This window comes from Mastacembelus armatus, chromosome 14 (assembly GCF_900324485.2).
Source record: "Mastacembelus armatus chromosome 14, fMasArm1.2, whole genome shotgun sequence".
Taxonomy (NCBI): Eukaryota; Metazoa; Chordata; class Actinopteri; order Synbranchiformes; family Mastacembelidae; genus Mastacembelus; species Mastacembelus armatus.
Genome location: NC_046646.1, coordinates 16,725,465 through 16,743,915, shown reverse-complemented (window position 1 = coordinate 16,743,915; position 18,451 = coordinate 16,725,465). Strand labels below are relative to the sequence as shown.

The following is an 18,451-nucleotide window of genomic DNA, read 5'->3' as shown; positions in this document are numbered from 1 at the left end:
AAAGTCTGATGTACAGTCATCCTCATCACCACCATGTTCTCGCACCCTGCCGGCACTGATCAACACCCAGAGCTAGGACACCACTGAGGAGCATTTAATGAGAAATATTGAACATGTAGGTTTCTTTCATTCATTTGTGTGTGATCTCTTATAGGAGTGTTGTGGTTCCAGTCAAAAAGCCTCCACCTGGCAGCCTTTCAGTGAACACAGTGGGCACACCCACCACTAGTGGAGCAGCGACTGCTGGCAGCACACCCAACATTTTTGCTGCTGCAACAGCAACACCCAAGAGCATGATTAACACTACAGGTGAGAGATGACACACAGAAATAATGTGCTCATATTTAGGGAATATTTTTAGTCATATAAATGTTTGCACTGCATCTATTCAGTGTGCATTTAAAGAGAGGAAGCAGACAGACACCTACAGGGTGACAAAGGAGGTTGCTGAAGCTGTTCTGTGCTCTCTGCTGAAAGCCAGAACAATCTAAAATAGAAACAAAGTGTACAAATAGCACTTAGATTGTTCGCATATTTAATGATCAAAGTAAGTTGATGACAGCACAGCAAAGTGCAAAATACCTTTCTTCTCATCACGGATGTTGCACCTTAGCGAATAATAGGAAAGTTGATTTAGCCACCTCTCCTACACTAGACTGTACCTTTCACACAGCTCACATTTGTTACAGGAAATACAGAGAAACAAAATGTCCGATTATAAGAAAAATATGTGTCAGATATTCTTTGACTCTTGGTATTAAATAGGATAAACCTTATGATAACAAGATGATCATAAAACACACATGAGCTGACATATGGATCAGTGTTTTTTTTTATGCAGCATCATACTCAGCAGATCCATTTTAGCAGAGTGGATTTGTATTCATGGCTTTGTCAGCCTGCCAGACATATTGTACTGTATCATAGATAACTAATGGACAGGGAAAGTATTTCCCTGGAATGGATTCTGTATATTGATTGCAAAGCTATTTTCACAAAAAGGGGCCATTACCAGAAGACAAGTAGCTGCATGTCCGGTGAAATGGTATCCAAATTGAATTTAGTCGCAGCTGATCAGAACATTAATACATTCCCCTGTGCGCTAATCTTGGTGTCTCCTGATTCATGTTACTATAATGCTTGTCTCATTTCTCATCACTCTCCTCACTCATTCTCTGTCCTATCTAGGTGCCGCAGATTCTGCCTCCTCTTCCTCCTCCTCCTCTTCGTCATTTGTCAACGGCGCAACCAGTAAGAATCTGCCAGCAGTGCAGACGGTGGCACCAATGCCAGAAGACACTATGGAGAATATGAGGTCAGCGCCCTCATCATCAGGAAGCTCTTAATCTCTTCAATCATTTACTTTTCTCCTGCAGTTTGTTTTTGTTTCTTCCTTTTGGCTTTTTTTATGTGTCTGTCTTCTTGGGTGCCTGTCCTTTTTTCCATTTCATTTCTGTCCTTGTTTCACTTCACACTGAAGTCTTCACCCTTCCCAAAGGATTCTCACCAACAAGTCACTCGCAGTCATTACAGATATTATGCGGTGTGGTTAGATATGTTTGTTTGGAATCAGGAATCACTGGGGTGCACCTTCATCCTTTTTGAGGCCTAGGTAACGATAACTAATATTAATCATTATAATTTCCTTAAGAATGTCATGAGCAAAAATGTTTCAGATGTTCAAATAATTAAAATAAGTTTTAAAACAATACACAGTACCGAGTGAGTGTTACAGATACTGTACAGTCACAGGTATAAAATTTATAGTGATATAAAATTGTATATAGAAAAAATATTGGTCTCATTCCAGTATTGCTCTTTAAAGCTGCTATCAACTATAACAGTCTTCTGGAAGCTATTAAATCTGTGTTATCTGTGTAAACTCACACTCATATTCATATTGATGCTCACATGCACACATACTGCCTACACTTCTTGCTCACTCTACATTATGGTTTGCTTCATCCCTGACATGACAGCTGTGTTTTACTGTAGAGATTGAAAATATCTGCACTAATTAATGAGCTTTAATGATTTTTAAACTCCACAAGCGTGATGTATTTCATATTATTTCTCATAAATATACTGTATTATGTTTTTTTGTATTTTGTTACTCTGTGTAGGCGACTGAAAATTAATACAAATATATATATATAAATATATAAGGATGATCAGCAATGTGAGACTGTTACTAATTAGGAAATAGCATTTCAATAAGAAATATATAGTTCCTTTGAACATTGTAGAAGTTTGTACTGTAATATTTCTGTTAATGTCCTCTCTCCTTACACATGATAGATAAGTTGTTATGATATGTGCAGTTAATGTGTGCTTCTAAAAGTGCACATGCGTGTGAGTGGGTGGGTGGGTGCATGTGTGTGCATGTGTTTCTTAATCAGTGTGCGTGTCTGTATGTGTATGTTTGTGTGTGTGTGTGTATGTGTGTGGTTTGTATTGCAGTGCCTATTGTGAGGTGGCGCAGTGTGCACTGCGCAGCGGTCAGACGCCTCCTGAGCTCAAGTCTTTTAGCTCTCTGGCAGGCTTCCAGGCAGCCCCCCGCGATGCAGGACAGTGCTTTAGGCAAGGAGATACTCGTCCTGTCCCCATGCCCCCTCTCCCCCTCTGCCCTACCTCCACCACACACCTCTGCTATGCCCAGCCACTCCTAAATGTTCCCAGAATGCCATGCGAGAAAGGACAAATATGTTTGCCAAAAGCTTTAACACTTGGGATCACTTTTGTTTTAACATAGTCAACTGTGTCACTTCTGTCATGGCTGTCCTCTCACACTAACTGCAAACTCGAGATCAGACCTAAATCAAATACAAATAACTTGTGCATTCGTCTGCTTAAACCGACTCGAGTGCTTGTTTTAACCTCCACTGCAGCTTTCACAAATGTCACTCACCTGGCACGCTCAGCGGGTTAAAACAAAGTTCAGATTTGTACACATTAGTGACCCAGGTCAGCTTCAGACATCACATGCTTATAAAACCAAGAATGCACACTTCACTGCCATCATGGCTCCATATTTTACTCTGCTTTTCTTTACTCTTCCAACCTTGATTTCTCAATTTCTTAACTGAATATAATCCACTATAAAGATGTGTACCATTTACGGTATAAGACACGTTAAGATTAACATTCCAGTGCAGTTTTTAAAAGTTGATTAGCTCAGTGATTAGCCTTTAAAGTGTAGTACCATGAAGATTTTCTTACCCATACTAACACAGGCGTAGTGCTTTTATACCAAACTCTCATTACACACTCTTTAATTCTGTCAGTGTGTGTATTCCTTGTTCATTTCAGATATATTATTTCTTTCTCTTTTATGTCTCTGAGCTTGCCTTTTCCCTATTCTGTGTAATTTGTCCTCCCTTTTCTCACCTGTTGCCACTCAGTTCTTTCTTGCATGTGGTTCTTGCTCCTTTTATCACCTACTGTACACAGTTTTCTTGTGCTACCCTCATCTGTATGTTTCTTATTTTATCTTCAGTCCTATTTCCTTCATCTTTCTCTCTTATTTCGACCACAGCATCACCACCAAGCTCGAGCGTGCTCTGGAGAAGGTGGCGCCCCTGCTGAGGGAGATTTTTGTGGATTTTGCCCCCTTCCTGTCCAGGACGCTGCTGGGTAGCCATGGGCAGGAACTGCTCATAGAAGGTACAGGTGCTGTACACGGCTCCTTTTTCTCTAACTGGCGTCTCTCTGTGGAGTCTCCCCATTCACTGTCCCTCACAGCAATGTATGTGTATGATGAAGAGTGAGAGAAAAGGAAATGAGTGAGCAACTGTGTGTGTGATGAGTTGAGAGTGATTGAATGTGTGTGTGAGTGAGTGTCTGAGCTGGCTGCGTCACTCATTCGTCAAACAGGTATGAAGTCTGTATTTAACACCATTTTTAATTAGCTAGCTAGATAATGGCAACTTTTTTAGACCAGATTCTGCTGAGTTTTAGTTCTAATACTGCTAGTAGTAAATGTGATGCATTCTTCCCTCAGCCCACCTGCTTTCTGGCGTCCTGTTGTCATGATCCACTGTCTCAATGTTGATCTCTCCTTCTCATCACTTCCTGCTCCTTCTCCTCTCTCCCCCTCCTCTCTCCTCCCTGATCTTGTTCCCTACTGTCTGTTCCTGTCTTCTCTGTGGCATGCTTTTTATAAACTTGACTGTGATGACTGTATACAATAGCACAAACCACTGACACTACAGTGTCTACTTTGATGATATTTTTGTGTCTCGCAGCGGTGTGTGCTTGTGTGTGTCAGAAAGAAAACAGAGTGGCTTCTGACTGCGCTGTATGTCCTTGTGCGCAGGTCTGGTGTGTATGAAGTCTAGCACGTCTGTGGTGGAGCTCGTAATGCTGCTCTGTTCTCAGGTTGGTTATTCCTCACTTACCCTCTGTCTTTTTTTTTTTTTCTTTTTTTTTTCCAGCCCATACACATATAATCAATTTTGTTAAAGCCTATGTTGTCACTGATTTGTCACATTTCTAACTCTTTTTTTTTTTTTTTTTTTTTACACCCATAATAATTGGCTCAGCCTAATGCAGCCAGGAAGCTGTAGAGCTATTGATTTGCCCTGTGAGAAAGGATTGACTAGATAATGAGCACATTGCAGATGTCATATAACGTCAACTCATATGCATCATCACACCGTAGTTTTCCATTATCAATATTATGACTTTTCTTCTACTGGATTTTACGTTCATGAATGTCATTAAATAACAAAGACAGCATCACTAATTGAATTATTGGGGCTATTTATCTATCTTGCACTCAAATCTCTATCTTGCACTCAAATCTCTATCTTGCACTCAAATCTCTATTTTACCAAATAACACTTAAAAAGCTTAGTGACAGTGAATAGGCACTTACCGCTACAGAGCTTTCCCCTTTATGGTGTAGGTGACCAATGTTCTGTTTCTTTTATGTTATGAAGTTTGTTTCCAAACTATTCTCTGTTTTGCTGGATTCTGGCAGCCTGAAGGATCTCACTTCTTCCATCTTGCTCAGCTCTATCATGGTCCCTGCTTCTTCTCTCCTTTGTTCTCTCTTTATGTTCAGCTGTGCCTTCAGACAACTCTCTGCTTTTCTGGTCCATTTCAGTTGGAACTGCTTTAATCTTCCACCACTCTCTACTCTGCCCCTTCCTCTCACCACTCCCTTTTCTGTCCCTCTCCTTTACTCTCCAGGCTGACTGCTCGTCAGCATGTATAGTATTACCCCTGTCTCCGGCCTTGTCTGCCATTAGAGGCCCGGGAGAGCAAACCCTAGCCCAGATATCGATCCTCTGGATGGGGGGGATGTAACAGGAGATGCTCCCACGTGTCCTTCACAGCCTTAAGAGCTAGTGGAGCTAATGGAACTCTGATAGTTTGAGGCTTTCAGCAGCACTCTCATCCTGCTTAGAAGTCTCAATTCACATATGCACAAACACATAAACCACTGACATACTCTTAGACAAGGGCAGTCTCACTGACACTTATATAGAGAGCTCTAAAGATATTTTTTATCCTTACTTTCAGCAGTATTTACTAGTGTACCATTATACTGATGATGGTGACTGATTAGCCTGTATATTTACTCTTGAATAAAACTGTTATCTCTTTATTCACAATTTGTACATACTGAGCATCTTATTAACCACAGCAGTCACAGCTCTTCCAACTAGGGTTGGATGATGTGACAATATACTGTACAGTATACTATATACAGGAATTTTGTTGTAAAAATATGCAGCAAAAGCTGTACATTGGGGCTATTACTGGGGCTATTATTGGGGCTGTACATTAGTCCACTGAAGCTAGTGTTGCAAATTGAGACAGCTTCCTGATAATATTGGACTTACAGGGTTTTTGTTAAGTACCTTGAATTTTATCTGTAAACTTGTCTTCAATTTAAATTTCAGAAAATTTACTGTGTCAATATAAAATTACATGTATGGTGATAGGTTAAAATGCTTCTAACCATATTCATTTGGGTTTGTCCTCTGCACTTAGGAGTGGCAAAACTCCATTCAGAAGAATGCTGGACTGGCCTTTATAGAGCTCATTAATGAGGGAAGGTAATCCATCACACTGACTATCACCCCACATAATTCCCTGTAATTCACACATTAACATTAGTACTGTTATCAGTGCTTAACAACTAATGGGTACGATAGAGCCCTAATGAGAACCTTGCCAGGATAAATGCACAGTGCCATGTGTGTTCAGTAGGAAGCCGAATCATTAAAGCGCAGTTAAGTTTACAGCTGATTTGTGCTGGTCTATTTTCAGGGCCTGTGATCTTGTTATTTTAGTTCAGAGTGTTTATTGGAGTATTGGTGCAAATTTTAATTAACGAATAATTAAAGAAAAAAGATAAATATACATAATTAAACAGGATCTCATGCAGCGCTACTCTTTAGACATACTGTATACTCATGCATACATACGATAAGCTTTAGCAAAAAACCAGGAACTATTATCAATGATATAATTTGCCATATTGAGGAGAATTTGTTCATACACCCTCCTGTTGAGAATTAGACTTTTTTTTCTAAATGGGAATGTTGCTAATTCCAGTAATCTTTGTCACATGCCCATGTTTACCAGACTTCTGTGCCATGCCATGAAGGATCATATTGTGCGAGTTGCCAACGAAGCAGAGTTCATCCTGAACAGACAGAGGGCAGAAGATGTGCACAAACACGCTGAATTTGAGGTACACATACATATAAATAACCTCACCTCTGTTCATGATGTATATGACATCATTATGGACTTTAGGTATATATCCATGTGAAGTGGCTAAAATGTAATGCTTAAAATATTTTTTAATTGTCATCTACAAATAATTTTAGTAAAAACTCAGATGTGCTGTACAGCCAGTCAATACTGTTTCTCACTGTTTGTCTGGTCCTTTTATCTCTTTACCTCCCACTCTCCTACAGTCTAACTGTGCCCAGTATGCTGCAGACCGGAGAGAGGAGGAGAAAATGTGTGATCACCTCATCAGTGCTGCGAAGCACAGAGACCATGTGACTGCCAACCAGCTGAAACAGAAGATCCTCAACATCCTGACCAATAAGCATGGAGCGTGGGGGACAATGTCACAGAGGTGAGGGGAAGATGCAGGGAACTGCATGTCTAATTGTACTCTGGGACATTGTTAGACTATACAGGATGTAATTACACTGGTTGAGTGCTCACATGGAGCATTTTAGAAAGTGGTATTTGTATGTAGTGGTTATTAAATCAGCACAATCTGTCATATATGGATCATAACACCGTGATGCATTTCCACTATGTATTATTGCTTATATTTGTGTAAATACAGTAAATGTAGTTTTGCACAACAATTGCATAATAAATTCATGAAGCCAGCTGAGTATCATCAGCTTCATATCACAAACTCTGAAAATGAATTTCAAGTTTTCGTATTGTTTCTGTGCTCACTGATGAAATGCAGAACAATAAACACATTTATAAAACATTATGATTCAAATAAAGCAGGACTGTGGAAAAACTTAAACCTTATTCAACATAATTCAATGTACACCAGCAGCACAAACAGCTAAATCTTAACATTGTAGCTGGCTGGTATCTATGAGACTGATCTCTTTATTTAGTACACTCACATACACTCATTAAATCGGTGATTGCTTGTTATCCAGATCTGCCTCCAGACTGGCAGCTACTCTGAGGTCATGTGATTTAATTTGAGGACATGTGACAAGCAACATCTGAAGCCTGTCTTCATCCTGTCACTGTTGATGAAGTAAATTGTTTACTGCAAAGTGCATGCTGCTAATAGAAATCTCTTGCAGTAAGATAAAAAAAAATAAAGGTAAAATTGGTCTGGGCCCAGTATTTTCAGCATCTGTTCACATTAGCAACATTTCAATCACGTTGGCATGACTTTAGTTTCCTTAATAAAAACCCTTTTACTTCATAGGTTATATTAGTAATTTTTATGTCTTCTCCTAAAGTCCATTATTGGTCAAGCTTACAACTGTGTTCAAATGCTGCCCTTTATCACAATAAAAAAGAACATTTTGTCTGTAGGAAATCAGTTTTGTAATTTGCTAGAATAAATGTCACATGTCACTTCAGCTTAACCTTTAACTTTATTGCCCCAGAAGGACACGTCCTGATATGCATGTTATTTTCCTGCCACGACTGTAATAATTCATCTTGACTCATACACTTTTATATCTTCAGCCAACTACATGACTTCTGGCGTCTAGACTACTGGGAGGACGACCTGAGGAGGAGACGGAGATTTGTGCGAAATGCCTTTGGATCAACTCACGCAGACGTGTTACTCAAAGCTCTGGATGACTACGGTTTGTAATGTGTACTGATGTTCTCACGTGTGGTACTTGGTCAATACCTCCTTTTTGCATACACATGATACTCACAGGCACTCTTAAAAACATGCACACACAGGTACGGAAGAGGAAGAGGAGGGGCTTAGGTCGAAAAAGAATTTCCGCAGCCAATCAGTGGTCGCTCAGAACCCAGAGGCGGAGTTAATGCTGGAAGGAGACGATGATGCTGTCAGCCTGCTACAGGAAAAAGAGATTGATAACCTTGCAGGTTAGATGGATACACAGGCACAAACACACAGACACTATACTGCAGTACCATTAAACTCTAAACTGTCTGACGTCTTGTTTTTAGTTCGTTTCCGTCCAAGACTTTTTACCTCCAAAGGCAAGTTGGACATTTGAAAGTTTTGCAGCTACACTAACAATCCGGCTAATTTATCTGACCTAAGAAGATGAAATTATAATTTGAATGCTGATCCAAATCAGACCAAACACTGAATTTATTCCAGCGGTTCATCTCTAATTTACAGAAGTGATTATGACATGCTAGTAGGAAAAATCAAAGAAGCAAATAATCAAATGCCATTTATGTGCCATGTGCTTATATATCATGATCATGTCAGAACTATGTACAGCACCTAAAGCAGTAATACCTGAATAATACAACTTTCCGTCCAGGCCCTGTGGTTCTGAGTACTCCAGCTCAATTGGTTGCTCCAGTGGTGGTGGCTCGAGGAACTCTGTCCATCACTACTACTGAGATCTACTTTGAGGTGGATGAAGAGGATTCTGCATTCAAGAAGACTGACGCTAAAGTGAGGACAAGTTACCTTTCTTTGTCATTGTTCAGTGCACCTAAAGCAAAAATTTTGATGTAGAGGCTTACATGTACTGACTATAAATAGTTTATGATTTATGATTATGATTATTTATTTGTACATATTGTTCTTTATGTTAAAATATTGTTTTCAATAAATGTTTATCCTGAACAGGTACTGGCTTACTCGGAGGGTCTGCACGGCAAATGGATGTTCAGCGAGATCCGAGCTGTGTTTTCCAGACGCTACCTGCTTCAGAATACAGGACTTGAGGTCTTCATGGCCAACAGAAGTAAGTGCAAATCTCTTACTACTTACAGTAACATGCTTTACATTTAATATCTCAACCACTATATGCATCTGTTACCAAATCCAATAGTCTTAAATCCTTGCCACTTATATATTTTTTTTATTATTGGCCATCACTACAGCCTCAGTTTAGCAAAAATAGCGACTTACTGTCTACTTTAGTTAAGAATGAAGACCACTAACTCTAACTGTGCTTAATGATTTATTCCTATGCAGCCCCTAAATAATAATGTGAGTGACTGACTGTGTTTTCAACATATTAATTATATATTGTTTGTTATTGTTTTCTCTGCAGCATCTGTGATGTTTAACTTCCCTGACCAGGCCACAGTGAAAAGAGTGGTCTACAGTTTGCCACGGGTTGGGGTAGGAACAAGTTACGGCCTGCCGCAGGCCAGGTAGGCGCAAGGTGTAGTCAGTCACTTCATGACTGTTAGAGTGGCAATTTTTCAGGTTCTGGACAAAGTGCAACTGTTTCATTGTTCTTGTGTGTTTGTCACAGGCGGATTTCCTTGGCCACCCCTCGTCAGCTCTTCAAGTCGTCCAACATGACGCAGCGCTGGCAGAGGAGAGAAATCTCCAACTTTGAGTACCTCATGTTCCTAAACACAATAGCAGGTAAAGTCAACTTTCAGTCATATTTCATGAGCTAGGCCAATGCACAACAAGCCTGAAAATACCAGGTGAAGTACTTGAAACATTTGAATAAGCTGAAGTCATTAGTAAGACCTGTAAGTACATATGCATCAAAAATATGAGTAAATGCAGCACAATGACCATGCATATATATATAGTATTACATGAAATTAATTGGAATAATTACTGCAAATATGTATTTTATATTTTATATTTGTCTTTTATGTGCTGAAAATATTTAATTTTCATGTTAATAGATATTCTAAATCATATGTAGGACCATATTATAAAATATAATGATTTATGTATGTAATAGTGCAGTAAAAGTGCAGCGTTAGATACTAATACTCATCTAGATAAATATCAGCCAGTGAAAATGTATATAAAAGCTTTTAAATGTGCTGACATGTAGCACTTTGTCAGCAGCTTATGGTTTTATGCCTCTCTTTGTTGGACTTTTTTTTTTTTTTTTTTTTTTACCACAGACTTGGTTGGTGTAATTGTAACACCAGTCTGTCACTTGCATTAATCTCATAATGCAAAGACGTGTGATATAACAAGACTAAGATAGACACCAAAAACACCAAAGCATGTTGTAATGGTGTGGGAGCATCTTGTGACACAACTAAAATGGAATAATGGATCCTTTCATCCACTTTGTCATTTATTTCCCTCTCATGTCCATCTTTTGTCCATGCAGGGAGGACCTATAATGATCTGAACCAGTATCCTGTCTTTCCCTGGGTCTTGACCAACTATGATTCAGAGGAACTTGATCTCACTCTACCTGGCAACTTCAGAGACCTCTCCAAGGTTAGAGCACTCAGACAACATTTCGACACTTTTTTCAATGAATTGTGCTAAGATAGTGCTGTGAAGCTAAAAGGGTAAAAAAAAAAATGTCAAGCAGTACCACTCATACTGTACCAAGGTTCAGCAGAAAAACCTCTTTGTTGCCATGAGAGTAAAAATGAACAAAACCACATAATATTATTGATTATCTCTAATTGGCAAGATCTTTTAGTGCCAGTCATGATTAACCATTTTGATAATAATAATAATGTGTGATATGCTGTATTAGGGAAGAAGAGGAAAAACTGCATGTTTGGTTTAATCGTTGACATTATAATTATTTCCCTGTGGTTTCTTCTAGCCAATTGGTGCACTGAATCCCAAGCGGGCAGCGTTTTATGCGGAACGCTACGAGACCTGGGACGATGACAGTACGCCGCCTCACCACTATACAACCCTATACTCCACTGCTCATTCAACGCTGATGTGGATGCTCAGAATAGTGAGTACCTGCATAAGACACTGACAAACTATGACCAACAGCTTCTATTTAAACACATGCCAGACTCCCAAGGCTTCTCTTGAAATGATATTATTGTCCCTGTAGGAGCCTTTCACCACATTTTTCCTGAACGCAAATGATAGCAAGTTTGACCATCCAGAGAGAGCCTTCTCTGGCATAGGCCGCTCGTGGAGGAACTGCCAGAGGGACACAGCTGATGTGAAGGTAACTATTCCTGTTGGGCTAAAAAAACGACCTACAGAAGTGATTGGTAAAGATTATTAGACACTATTAAAATCAGACTGAAATCAGTCAGTGTTGAGACATATAATTTAAAAAAAAACAAGTTTTCTGAAATGCCTAAAATAATCGGTTGTCTGAGCCTGGAATTGAGTTTATGGTTGAAAGTAATTCCAGTTGACACTTTTTGATGACACAATTCACTTTTTGATGTGAATTGTAAAATCCTGAAACAAACAACATGCATCTCTTGTGTGCATTAGGAGCTGATCCCAGAGTTCTACTACTTGCCTGAGATGTTTGTCAACAGTAATGAGTATGAGCTCGGGGTGCGTGATGATGGAGTCCCTGTGTGTGATGTGGAGCTTCCTGCCTGGGCCAAGAAACCTGAAGACTTTGTTCGTATTAACAGGATGGTGAGAGACACAGAGTCTATTTCAAAATAGAAAATCTAAACGTTTTTCATCTCTGCCCTTAAAGCCACTGGAGACACACTAAATATATTCTTGGCTTCTTTCTGCCCCTCTCTGCACCTGACCAGGCGCTGGAGAGTGAGTTTGTGTCGTGCCAGCTTCACCAGTGGATCGATCTAATATTTGGCTACAAGCAGCGAGGGCCAGAGGCAGTCCGAGCTCTCAACGTGTTCAGCTTCTTGTCCTATGAGGGAGCCGTCAACCTAGACAATTTAGACACTGTTCAGCGTGAGGTCAGCTTTCTACACGTCAGTTGTTTGACTCATATTAATGCAGTGCAGATATCTCATCTTCTCTCTCATGCTGCCAGATTTCTTCAGCAGATGTTTTTTTCTCCTAAGTGAATAAACGTGCTCTTCCTCTCCGCCCTTAACATCTCTCTGTCTCTGACTCTAGGCGATAGAAATGCAGATTCAGGTCTGTGGTCAGATTCCCTCCCAGCTACTCATAGAGCCACACCCGCCTCGCTCCTCCGCCATGCACCTGGTGAGAAAACTGAGCCTATCTAAGCAAATTTAACTTTTTATAATCTTAATTGCACAATGGTTTTTGTATTTTTTATATGTACTCACAAAGAGATTCTTGTGATAAACTCTAAATCAACTGTGTACACACCTCAGATGTCAGCTAAGGTGGAATACGAAACACAAATATACTTGCAAATCTTTTACATTTTTTAAGCCATTGTCACTAATATATTTCAATCCACTAATATCTGAATTACTTCCATTACCAAGGTCAATGGAATTGTTCTGCCCTGGTTTTAGCCTCTTTGTCCTCCCTGCTACCCTCAGCATCACAAGGCGTCATTGTTTTAGCATCAGAGCCACCCATGTCAACCCAAACCTGTCAGTCCTGAACCTCGACCAACCAGTGCCTCCTCCTCTTCTGGGCCCAGAGCCGCCCTCAGTGTGTGTACCTGTTCTGACCCTGTGGTCCCACTAACATACCTTTTCCCTTCCCTCCCTCTGTCCCATCTGTTCTGTCTCTCCCTCTTCCTCCGTCCCCATCCCTCCCTGCTCTCGCCCCCGATTTTCCCTCCTTGCTCTGCCCTTCTCTCTTCTTCTTTCTCTGTCTCTCACCAGTGTTTCCTTCCCCAGAGCCCTCTGATGTTTAAGGATCAGATGCAGCAGGATGTCATCATGGTGCTGAAGTTCCCCTCCAACTCTCCTGTCACACACGTCGCAGCCAACACTCTCCCACACCTCAGCATACCAGCGGCCGTCACTGTCACATGTAGCCGGCTGTTTGCCGTTAACCGCTGGCACAACACAGTTGGTGAGTGCTTGTGCTGAGGGGAGTTGGTGTGTGAGATGTGTGTTTGCAGTTAATTCCGTTATTGGGAGTTATTTTCTGTGTAGCTGTAAAAGGCATAACATTCCATCTCGTGCCATTTAATTATGATGTCCAAACATGAAACTTCCCCAAATCTTCATCTCATCGTCGTTTCTGAAATTATACTACTAACATAACTTGATAATACAGTAACATCCAATAAGGACAGTTAGGTGTTATCTTTTATCAAGGAAAATGATAAACACTGGTGGTTCCAGCATTTTAGATTCAAAGAATTTCTGCTTCTCTCTTTTTATAAATGTAATAACTTTTTTGGTGGTTGGTCAGGCAAATGCAGAAGATCCTGTAAACAAAAATGTTCATATAAATGAAAATATATTCAGTAGCTGTGCAATTATAAGAACCTTATGGTAGCAAGTAATGCTTCTAAACTCACTAAGATGCTAGTTCATTCCACAGCCCATAGTATTTGGTTTTTGTTGTATTGAATTGTATAGTATAGTTGTTGCTCTAATGTTATCCACACCTTGTATGTTGACATATAAATTGTGTTCATTAAAGCCTCAGTGAACCTCATTGATGTCCTAATTAGCACAGCAGGCTAGACCTAATTAATCACCGTAATGTGATTATGGAGGTCATGGCGCAGTTCAAGTGACTTGTATTATTGATTGTCACATGAGGCACTTACTGTATTTTTTAAAATAAGCCTGCATCAGGGCTTTCATCAGAGACCACATGACCAGTGGATTATACTGCATGAGAGCATTTAGCAGTTATTCTTCACTGTTTTATGATGTGTGTAAATATATATCTGTGTGTATCGTTTGAACCCTCAAATCTTCAGGTCTTCGTGGAGCTCCAGGATACTCCCTAGAGCAGGCTCATCATCTTCCCATTGAGATGGACCCTCTCATAGGTCAGTGAGCATCTCCACCACAGATTTGATTGGTTTAGCATTTTTGGCCCTTAAAATCATAAGGAACACTTATATACAGATTTGTTTATAAAACATTAAACTGCAAAATAATCTTAAATTACCATGTCTGCAACATTACAGTGAGTAATAATAATTATCATTATACACCTACAATTGTCTGTAAGCAGGTAATGAGGGCAGCAAGGGCACTAGTTGGACTGTTGTATTCCAACATACACACTGAGATACTGTAGAGTCTGGGAGGGTTTACTAGAGTGTTATCGATACAAACATAAAACCCTGAATGAGTGATGATTGAGGAGCAAAGCTTTGAGTTCATTCAGTAGCCTGTTAACTGTGTCTGCATGTGTATGCTCTCATTAACCCACTAACCTCACTGTGCACTCATGTAGCAAACAACTCAGGCGTGAACAAGCGGCAGATCACTGACCTGGTGGACCAGAGCATCCAAATCAACACACACTGTTTTGTGGTAACTGCCGACAACCGTTACATCCTGGTTTGTGGCTTCTGGGACAAGAGCTTCCGTGTTTACTCCACTGAAACTGGTAAGTTTTGTCTTATTTGCCACGTACAATGTGAGCATTGTACAGTATAATTTGACAACTGTCAATTTTTTTTTTTTTTTTTCTCTCTTTATTAAAGCTACGATTTGTGATTTTGTCATAAGTTTTACTTCAAGTCATCTATGTTTTAATCTATTTTAATCTAATAGGAGAGATTTGGAAAGCTGCACCTACATAACCATAAAATACAATGTTGTACGTATTGATTCAGATTTCCACTAGTCTCTAACATGGTTGTTAATCCACTATCTTGATGTGCATTTCGTCCTGAAAGTTACAAAACTGTTGTCCTTCAGAAGTAGAGGGCAAACACTGACTTAACCATCTACCTCCCTCCTCTCCACAGGAAAGCTGACCCAGATAGTTTTTGGCCACTGGGACGTGGTGACGTGTCTGGCTAGGTCTGAGTCCTACATCGGAGGAGATTGTTACATCGTGTCAGGCTCCAGAGATGCCACTCTTCTTCTGTGGTACTGGAGTGGACGACACCACATTATAGGGGACAACCCTAACAACAGTGAGTGGCTAACATGGTGGAAAAAAAGCTTGTTGGAATGTTTGTCTGTCTTTGTGTGTCTGAGTGCATATTTGTTCCCAGCTCACAAATTACTTTAGAAAACACTAGAGCTAGAATGGTCTGGTTTGGGAAGCTCTAGCTAGAGGTTTCTGTGCCTGTTCTCTTCCAGGTGACTATCCTGCTCCTAGAGCAGTACTGACAGGACATGACCACGAGGTGGTGTGCGTGTCTGTCTGTGCAGAGCTGGGATTGGTCATTAGCGGCGCTAAAGGTTTGTATCATTCATATGTCTGTCTGTATTTAGAAAATATTTAAATTTTACATGTAGATTTATTAAATGATTTGTGCAGTGAGTATTGAATATCAGTCTAATTCAATATCTTCTACACTATCTTGTTTTGGTCTTGCTCCGCAGAGGGTCCATGCCTAGTCCACACTATCACAGGGGACCTGCTTAGGGCCCTGGAGGGTCCAGAGCTGTGTCAGCGGCCCCGTCTTATTTCAGTGTCCAGTGAAGGCCACTGCATCATCTACTATGAGAGAGGCCGCTTCTGCAACTTCAGCATAAATGGAAAACTGCTGGCCCAAATGGAGGTCAACGATTCCACCCGGGTAAGGCTGTCAGTATGTAAACATACTGGGATATTACTGTGATACTGTGTTTTCTTTTTTTTTTTTTTTTAAATTACATATGAATGTTTTCTTTTTTTTCCCTCTCACCAGGCAATCCTGCTGAGTAGCGATGGACAGAACTTGGTGACAGGCGGTGATAATGGAGTTGTAGAGGTGTGGCAGGCATGCGACTTCAAACAGCTTTACATCTATCCAGGCTGTGACGCCGGCATCCGTGCCATGGACCTCTCACATGACCAGAGGTAAAACAGACAGGGTCCCACTGTGACAGATAGAAATAGATGTAGGAGGTGTGGTGATTTAGAAGAAAGCAGACAAATTCAGAGCTCTGTTTTCCTGAGGTCTAATGGTGTTGAGGAAACTGGGTCACCTAAAAGGGGACAGCAGAGGATAATAAATGTGATGAGTAATGAGGCAGTTTTTTTACCCAAAACTCGGATGATGTTCTAGGCACCAAGGAAATGTGTAATGATCCTCTGCAACACTATGAATATGAATAATTTTATGTTTCTAGTTTGCAGATGTGACTTTTAGTGTGCTCTACCCTCAGGACTTTAATCACTGGCATGGCATCTGGCAGCATTGTGGCGTTCAACATAGACTTCAACCGCTGGCACTATGAACACCAGAACAGGTACTGAGGTGGACAGCATGGGGAAGAGGAAGATGGAGAGGAGAAAAGAACAAGAAGGGGATGAGATGATGTATTCTGCTGTGTATCTGCAACACGGGGGAAAACTACAGGTACTGAGAAGAAGGAAAAACAAGTACCGAACCTTAGGCTCTATTCCCTTTAGAAGTTTACTTGATCTGAGGATATGGCCGTGCCGGTGGAAATAACCTCCTCTGTGCATACGTGTGTAACCACAGACACATAATACCCTGAAGATACACACCAAAACCTGCTAATGAAATAGACAAGACTGCAGAAGGGGGAAAAAAGAGCAAGTCAAGCAGACCTTGTAGAGGTCAGTCATACCCGTACCACTCACAGGACTGGTGCAGTTGCTGTTCCTGGTACGCTTAATGCTTCACAGACAAATATCCTGAGTTCTCTTTATTGTTTTCTCGCTTTACAGTTTTGTTTTATACTTTACATTTGAGGGGAGCTCAGTCTTGGAATTATTTGGGTGGACTCTAAATTAAGACTCCTTCAATGTGTTTAAACTGATTAGAAATGGTCCGAAATGATCCAGCCCCACCCAGTATTTCAACACCGGTGCTATTGGCTTGATCTTAAATTCCTCCTTGAAAAATTGCCTGGGTTTATAATTTCTTCTTTCTCCTTTTTTTTTTTTTTACTTTAACTGTTTAAATTTTATTTTATAAGATTTTTTGTTTGTTTGTTTTTCTTTCACCTGCAGCAGGGTTAAATCTGATTTCTATGTAAATAAGGCTCTGCTTCCTTCAGAGTCTACACTTGTTCTTTCACTACACAAACAGTGCTTATCACCTTTAATTTATTATGACTTGCTATATGTAAAATATTGTGTAATAATTATTGTAATGTTGACAAAACTGATGGTAATAACAGCGGTGTCAAGGATGGTGAGCGTATTGCTGGAGATGATAATGATGATCTTGCCAGTGCCACCAGGGATGACAACCACAAGACTGACATGATTTCCTTTGTATATTTAGTGATTGTTTTGTCAAATATGTACATAGAGTCTTGGTTCAGGCTTGGTTGGAGACATAATCAGCTGAATAAGACTGAATTGCAAAGGAAACCTTCACATACCCACATTTGTTGATTATTTAAAAAAGAGAATCAAATCAAGGTAAAAGTTTGTTTTGTATTGCACTTTGCACCAATCACATATCTTTATTTATTAGCTTGGTTCTTTCTGGTCGGCTGCCATTTCATTTAGATCCATTTTACCTACTGGATTATTTGTGCATTGATGTTTGTATTTAAAACATGAGCTCATGTGTGATTATTAAGTTTTACAACCTCACCGTTGTAAGCAATATCATGATTCTGTAGCTGATAGACGTGGGAAGGAAGGAGGAGGCGGGATGAAATGTGAGATGTACTGTATGTGTGAAGCCATCTGGATCAAATGCGCACATGCACATACTCTATCGACAGGTTCAACTTACGTATCCAAAAAAAAGGTTAAATATTTTTGGATCTATGAAACCCTAAAAACTATTGTATTCATGTTTTATTGCAAAGATGTAAAATATGACATGTGTGAGTTGAAAAAAATCATAAGAAAAATAAAATATGCAAAGAATTTGATGACTTTTCATTGATCACATTGTGTGTGACTGAAGGTTTCTTTATTGCTTCATGACATTCAAGGGCATCCGACCGTAACATTTATGATGCATGAGTTCAAAATGAATCTAAGATGATTTCAACACATGTAATAAGTTACACTTTAAGGTTGTAGGGTCACCTCTCATAA

At 40.0% G+C, this 18,451-nt stretch overlaps 1 protein-coding gene across 1 annotated transcript in view; it reads left to right on the top strand.

The window, feature by feature from the left end:
* Positions 1 to 18,211, top strand: part of nbeaa (neurobeachin a) — a 73,691-nt gene extending 55,480 nt beyond the window's left edge. Inside the window, exons 33-60 of the mRNA XM_026328555.1 lie at positions 155 to 309; positions 1,189 to 1,315; positions 2,461 to 2,580; positions 3,536 to 3,669; positions 4,316 to 4,377; positions 6,001 to 6,065; positions 6,598 to 6,706; positions 6,936 to 7,102; positions 8,206 to 8,330; positions 8,434 to 8,583; positions 8,994 to 9,130; positions 9,308 to 9,425; positions 9,738 to 9,840; positions 9,945 to 10,060; positions 10,779 to 10,891; positions 11,232 to 11,372; positions 11,478 to 11,597; positions 11,876 to 12,028; positions 12,154 to 12,318; positions 12,482 to 12,571; positions 13,171 to 13,363; positions 14,229 to 14,300; positions 14,714 to 14,869; positions 15,234 to 15,404; positions 15,574 to 15,675; positions 15,820 to 16,016; positions 16,128 to 16,279; positions 16,588 to 18,211. Coding sequence (XP_026184340.1) covers positions 155 to 309; positions 1,189 to 1,315; positions 2,461 to 2,580; positions 3,536 to 3,669; positions 4,316 to 4,377; positions 6,001 to 6,065; positions 6,598 to 6,706; positions 6,936 to 7,102; positions 8,206 to 8,330; positions 8,434 to 8,583; positions 8,994 to 9,130; positions 9,308 to 9,425; positions 9,738 to 9,840; positions 9,945 to 10,060; positions 10,779 to 10,891; positions 11,232 to 11,372; positions 11,478 to 11,597; positions 11,876 to 12,028; positions 12,154 to 12,318; positions 12,482 to 12,571; positions 13,171 to 13,363; positions 14,229 to 14,300; positions 14,714 to 14,869; positions 15,234 to 15,404; positions 15,574 to 15,675; positions 15,820 to 16,016; positions 16,128 to 16,279; positions 16,588 to 16,678 — 3,604 coding nt within the window. The 3' untranslated portion in view covers positions 16,679 to 18,211. The remainder of the gene's footprint in view (positions 1 to 154; positions 310 to 1,188; positions 1,316 to 2,460; positions 2,581 to 3,535; positions 3,670 to 4,315; positions 4,378 to 6,000; positions 6,066 to 6,597; positions 6,707 to 6,935; positions 7,103 to 8,205; positions 8,331 to 8,433; positions 8,584 to 8,993; positions 9,131 to 9,307; positions 9,426 to 9,737; positions 9,841 to 9,944; positions 10,061 to 10,778; positions 10,892 to 11,231; positions 11,373 to 11,477; positions 11,598 to 11,875; positions 12,029 to 12,153; positions 12,319 to 12,481; positions 12,572 to 13,170; positions 13,364 to 14,228; positions 14,301 to 14,713; positions 14,870 to 15,233; positions 15,405 to 15,573; positions 15,676 to 15,819; positions 16,017 to 16,127; positions 16,280 to 16,587) is intronic.
* Positions 18,212 to 18,451: the final 240 nt, after the last annotated feature.